This window comes from Cyprinodon variegatus, unplaced genomic scaffold (genome assembly GCF_000732505.1).
Source record: "Cyprinodon variegatus isolate N-32 unplaced genomic scaffold, C_variegatus-1.0 Scaffold3608, whole genome shotgun sequence".
Taxonomy (NCBI): Eukaryota; Metazoa; Chordata; class Actinopteri; order Cyprinodontiformes; family Cyprinodontidae; genus Cyprinodon; species Cyprinodon variegatus.
Window position 1 is genome coordinate 1 of NW_015154061.1, and position 6282 is coordinate 6282.

General features: G+C 40.0%; 1 protein-coding gene across 1 annotated transcript; it reads left to right on the plus strand.

The window, feature by feature from the left end:
* Positions 1-719: 719 nt before the first annotated feature.
* LOC107081245 (SH2 domain-containing protein 7-like) lies at positions 720-3410 on the plus strand (the record flags this gene model as incomplete). Its single annotated transcript, XM_015369445.1, has 3 exons — positions 720-890; positions 3076-3165; positions 3245-3410. Coding segments are annotated over exons 1-3 (408 nt in total), but the record flags the coding sequence as incomplete, so codon positions are not given.
* Positions 3411-6282: the final 2872 nt, after the last annotated feature.

A 6282-nucleotide genomic window follows, 5' to 3' on the forward strand; every position in this document is an offset into this window, starting at 1 on the left:
CCTGCTGTGTCTAAAAGTAGCAGCAGCAGCAACCCAGACTGACAGCTCGTTGTCTAATTTGGATCATGTGCAGCCTGGTGCCTGACACTTTAGAGGGCTTTACCGTATTTACAGGAGGAGCGGCGCAAGTGAAGTTAGACACTGTTTTAAATCAGGTTGGGTCCGGATTGGCGAGCAGGTGGGTGCATGTTTGGAAGATCTAAAGACACAATCTCTGCAGAATGTGAGGACATTCTCACTAAACCTGAGGTCCAGCAAACCAGCTAATGAAAAGCACCTCCTGAGTTAGAAAGGTTAGAAAGGTAATGTTAGGTTTGAATTGAGAAAGCTTCCTGGAGGGGAAGCGAAACGTCTTCAAACCTTGGAAACCAAGTCCAGTGGATTTTTTTTAAAAAAAGTTTTACGGAATGACTATGACCTGGATGACTGAGAATCTTCATCAGCTCATATGTTAGGTTTTTGTCTTTGCTTATGAAACAAAAAGGTCACAACAAAGATTTCAGAATGTTTGTAGCCAATTAAAGATCAATCTGGAACTAGGAACTGGGAGATTAAAATGAAGCTGGCACCATGATGGGAGAAAGCAGTCATCAGATAAGCTGAAACAATACCACCATTCATGTGGGAGTGACGTCCAACTGAAACAGTCAAATCAGCCTCCCATGCAGACTCATATGTCCCTGCAGATGAGCATGTTGCAGCACCTCTGCTCACTCAGCTCCTGACACGCGGTTGAGAATGGCGAAGAAGTCTACGGTCGACCTGCAGATGCTGGAGGCAGACGGAGGCCTGAAGGAGCTGGTGCTGAGGTGGTTCCGCGACACTCAGGCGCAGCTCATCCTGCAAAATGGAAACTTCCCCAACTGGTTCCAGGGCCTCGCTGCAAGAAAGTAAGCAACACAGAAAAGCTCTGCTGGTGAGCCGCTAGGAAGGAGGAACACAGGAACACAAGATTAATAAATGTTTAAACTGGTTTTTAAAGTTTCTGAGAACATTTGGTGGTGAAACGTTTGCTGTTGTAAAGGGTTAAAGTTATTTGTACCATAAGTCTTTGACAGTTTCAGTCACATGGTAACCGCTTTCTTTTTCGTAATTCATATCAGCAGATATGTTAAAGTTAACTATTGACCTTATAAATGACTCATTTAACAAGCAGGCTGTAGGTTCTTCTATTTATGGAACATTGAGGGTTTAAGGAGAATCTTTGAGCATTTTATTCATAGATATGACATGAATCATACATTTATAGATATGAATAAAATGGTGAAATATAAAACAAAAAGATTCTAAAGCAAAAAATCACTAAAATTAAAGGAGAACATCATAAGTTATTTATCAAAAACTGAACCTGAATGTAAAAACATGAAGCAAAGTTGATCCAGCAGATTATAGAACCTCATCAGCAACTTATGAGGGAACAGAATAAAAGAATAGATGAAAATAAATGAATGAATAAAATGGGGTAACAGATAACTGGTAATAATTTAGCCTCAAATCTGTGGCGCCATGTGGAGATTTGAAAGCTGCAGATGAAAACTCTGATCCAATCTTAGTACAGCAGGAGCTAACAGTGTAGCACCTCTGTTTTTAATGGAGATAAAGTCAGATGTATCAAGTATTTAAGGTAGACAGACATTCAAAATTTAAAAACTGCAGATCTGCAGGAGTAGATCTAAGGCGTCTAAGGCAGGGATCTCTGCAGAAAGAAAACACAGGTTAGTGACCACGTAAATCTGATGGAGGATGATTATGGATATGTGAGTCACTAACCTGGTTTTTAAGTTCAGTCTGTATCCAGAGGATCCAGCCGGTTGGCAGACATCAAGACGCGGAGGGCAATGCCCAGAGAGTGCCAGGTGCTGTAGTTCCAGAGAACGGAGAGCAAGAAGGAGACCAGATCTGAAGGAAGGCAGGATAATCCAGAGGGCGAAGCCAAAGCCAGTATCAAGAATGTATTCAGGATTCAGAAACAGGAGATCAGGGATCCGAAGAGGTTCCAAACTGAAATCCAGGGCATGACAGGAAGCAGTCATATTCCAGGAGGAGTCCAACAGATCGGACGGAAACAGACAGGCTCAGTGGTTGAGAGGCAGAACAGGTCAGGATCAGGTAATCTGAAACACTTAGCTAATGCTGGAACACTCTCACCACTGGCTGTAGAATAATCTGGCACTGACGACTGGTTTGAGAGCTGGTTAAATACAAGCAGGAGCAGGTGGATCAGATGAACAGTAATTAGAAAATGGGCAGAGTTAGGCAGGTTAATGAAATTATTAATCCAGCAAGTCATCAGTGCCAAGACCATGAAACATCCACTTTAAAGGAAAACAAATATAATTACGGTTTACGTGCCAGGTCACATCATCATACAAAGCTGATTCAGATTGATTATTTTCAGTAGACAAACCAGAACAGGGGCCAGGACCAGTTCTACGGGACCACTGGCCCCTGGAGGCCCCTCACCCATGTCAACAGCATTTTAATGAAGATCTGGACCTGGACTAGGCAATCTCAGTTCCTGGAATCTTTTATCCAAATATGTTTTAGATCACCTGCTGTACTCGGGAAGGTGACTAGAAGCTTCAGATCAACTCTGACTCTAATGGACTTCAGGTAAAAGTGGGAATGGGCTTAGAATGATGAGCAGGAACAGTTTCATCTCTGAGATCACTGTCTTTCTTTCCTGGTGCTGTGGTAAAACCCTGCTGCCTGCTACAAGCTGAATAAACTCACTGATGAGTAAAGCTTTGCAGCACCTGGTTGCTACTTTCTCTTTAGCAGAAGCTGTAAGCATTACAGATGGACTTCTTATTCACTGCTTCTGATGCCAAAGCTTTTACAATTGTTCCTCAGAATAAGGCCCTGTTCTTTTGGTAGTTTCTCTTCAACGTGTTCAGTCCAACATTGAGGAAGGAGACCTGTATGCCAGCTGCCAGAACATGTTTACTCCCTGAGAGTGACTGAAGTGTGAATGAGCGTTATCAGTGAGCCGTGCCTCCATGACGTGGCTGGGATATTTTTGAATCTAATTTGCCTGCAGGTCTGGTTAAGTGCTTCTTTCCCACTGTGCTGCAGGGAAGCAGAAGATGTACTGAGAGATAAAGCTCTGGGCTGCTTTCTCATCCGCCTCAGTGATAAAGCCATTGGCTACATCCTGTCCTACAAGTGAGGAACATAGTGTCTAAGTCTTTGTTGGAATGTTTCTCTCCCGTCTCTCTGATTTAATGATTGTCCTCCCACCCAGAGGCCATGACAGGTGTCGCCATTTTGTAATTTCCCAAAATCCAGATGGCCAGTTTGTGATATCTGGGGACTGTCAGCTGTTTGGCAGTCTGACTGAGCTGATAGAGCATTACAAGGTCAGCCCCATTCAGCCGTTTGGAGAGTACCTCACCTCCAGCTGCTGCCAGGTAGGACATCAAACTTTCTGGAAAATATAAGCGAATTAAACCGGCTAAAATCCGTGTTATTAAGGTGGTTTTCATTCCTTGTTCATTTTAATTTTAAATTACTTCAAGGTAAAATCTTTTGTTTTATATTTGACGATTTAAATTACAAATGTGCAATTATTGGTTAACCAGAGAGTTAAATAAATAATCTTAAAACAGAAAAGGGAATTCGGAGCCACATTAGCAGAAAAAACAAAGTAAATATATATGATGTTAGTCTATGCATCAAGATCTTCTTTGCCAATATTTGAAGTTTTAACAAGCTTTGGGCTTAACATAAAGAAAAATCATTAGTGGGGCGTGCTGGTGTTATAATTTCAAACCATCCAGTTTCACAAAAGCTAACAACATTTACTTTGTCACTTTGATAAATTTATTTTTACAGTCAAAGACATATTTTCACAGAAAGTAGGATTATATCTTTAGATGTTTGATTGAATGTTTAGTATCTCATGCTGGTTTTTAAGGATAAAGCATATTCATGTAACACATATGTACCAAATAGGATCCATGAATTTAGCCTAATGAACCTTTAAAGACGATGCATAATTTCTCTCTGACTGACAGAACTGACCTTGGCACCCGAATAGAGTTTAGTCATTCATAATTACTCTGGTTTAACTTTTTTGAACAGCCAGGCTTTCTGTCATTCAGTGAACAAGAGATGCAGGTCAGTCTTTTGTCTGAAGCATTTCGCTGAATAACTTGTCTGGTTTCTACATCGGACCAGTTTATTAAAATATATACTACTTCACTCTGATTCATTTTTTATTTTTGTAGAAAAATGAACCAGTTTAGTTTTTACACATGGAAAATGTCAGCCTTGTGTTAGGCCTGTGTGTTATTGTTTGTGTCCTTCAGATTGCAATAGATCAGCAATTTCATAGGACTCTGCCATCTTTCTAGTTATTTCTTAAGACCAGCTGCATCATGGTTGCATCCATGCAGGATAAATTAGGAAGCTACTGCCTTTTGCTGCATGAACATTTTCTAAAGTGAGAATTTAAAGTCTTATAAAGTAGTTGATAAATACTGACAGGGTCATCATAGTGGGGGATTTTAACATCAATGCTGACATTGAAGGTAAACGCTTAAGTGCAGCCTTGAATGCTATCTTAGATGCTATTGGCTTTGTTCAAAATGTGAATAGTCCCACATATTCTAATCTTCATACTTTGGACCTTGTGCAATAACAGTATTTCTTCACAACCCTGTCCTCTCTGACCACTTTTTAATAACCACTTTTTTTCACATTAGCAGATCATTATCAGATAATGCAGTTATAAATTTTAAAGAAACTGTTTCACTTTCTCCCTCCTCTGTGTCGCTGAGCAGTGCTGCACAGGGCAACAGTTTAGTTTATTCCCCTTCACAGGTTAATGATTTTGTTGATGGGGTTGCTAGTTCTCCGCGTACTGCCTTAGACAATGCTGCCCCTATGAGCAAGAAAAACCTTAAAAAACAGAAAGCTGGCTCCCTGGTTTAATGCAGAGCTGTACACTGTACAAAATCCTAGGAAACTGGAGAGAAAATGGTGTTCTACATGCCAACGGGAATCCTACCTAGTCTGGAAAAATAGTTTACTGCTATATAAGAGGACCCTTCGTAAAGCAAGTGTAGCATATTTCTCCTCATTAATAGAGGAGAATATAGATAATCCTAGATTTCTTTTTAATACAGTTGCCAAACTCACCCAGAGCCATAGCTCTGTTGAACTGTCCATCCCACCTGCTCTTAGCAGTGATGGTTTTATGGGATTCTTTATAAATAAGAGTGATTCTATTAAAAATTAGATCATTATTACTCCCCTAATTGTGATTGGTTTGTCTCTGGAAGGTGAGGCAGCATCTGAGGTAGCTATAGAAACTAATGTCTTCATCTAAGCCTTTAACTTGTATGTTAGATCCAGTTCCAACCAGGTTATTTAAGGACGTATTACATTTGATCTCCTCCTCCATTTTAGATGGGATTAATCTATTCCTGTTACAGGGATATGTATCAAAGACTTTAAGGTAGAATTTAACCTTTACTTAAGAAAAAAAACTCTTGACCCAGATGACTTGATCAAATATAGACTTATATCCAATCTTCCTTCCTTATCTAAAATTCTTGAGAAAGTAGTTGCCACACAAGTTTGCGACCACTTACACCTTAATGAACTTTTTGAAGAGTTTCAGTCTGGCTTTAGAGCTCATCATAGCACTGAAACAGCTCTGGTGAAAGTCACTAATGATATTATCATGGCCTCAGATAATGGACTTGTATCTGTGCTCGTCCTGTTGGATCTCAGTCCTGCATTTGATCCAGTTGATCATAATATTCTTTTAGAAAGACTTGAATATTTTTGCAGGAATTAAAGGAACAGCACTAGACTCCTTGAAATCATGTCTATCTGACCTATTTCAGTTTGTTAACGTTAATGACAATTCTTCATGCTCAAAGTTACCTGTGGAGTACCACAGGGATCAGTGCTAGGACCAATTCTCTTTACTAAATATATGCTCCCAAGCGGTAGAGTTATTAGACAGCATGATATTTATTTCCACTTTTATGCTGATGATACTCAGCTATATCTGTCTATAAATCCTGATGAACCTCATTACATAGATTACAGGCATGTCAGCTCTGTGGAGCTGGTTGAAAGTTTCCTTTTTTATCTCTGCCTCTTCTTCTATGTCTGCTTTCACACTGTGCCTGGTTCTGGTTCTGCTGGAGTTTTTTTCTTGTTCAATGGGAATTTTCCTCTCCTCTGTTGCTACAAGCATGCTTGGTGTGAGTAAAGAGTCAATGAGTCGATGCAATCAGCTGATTTTCCTTAGATAAAAAACTTTGA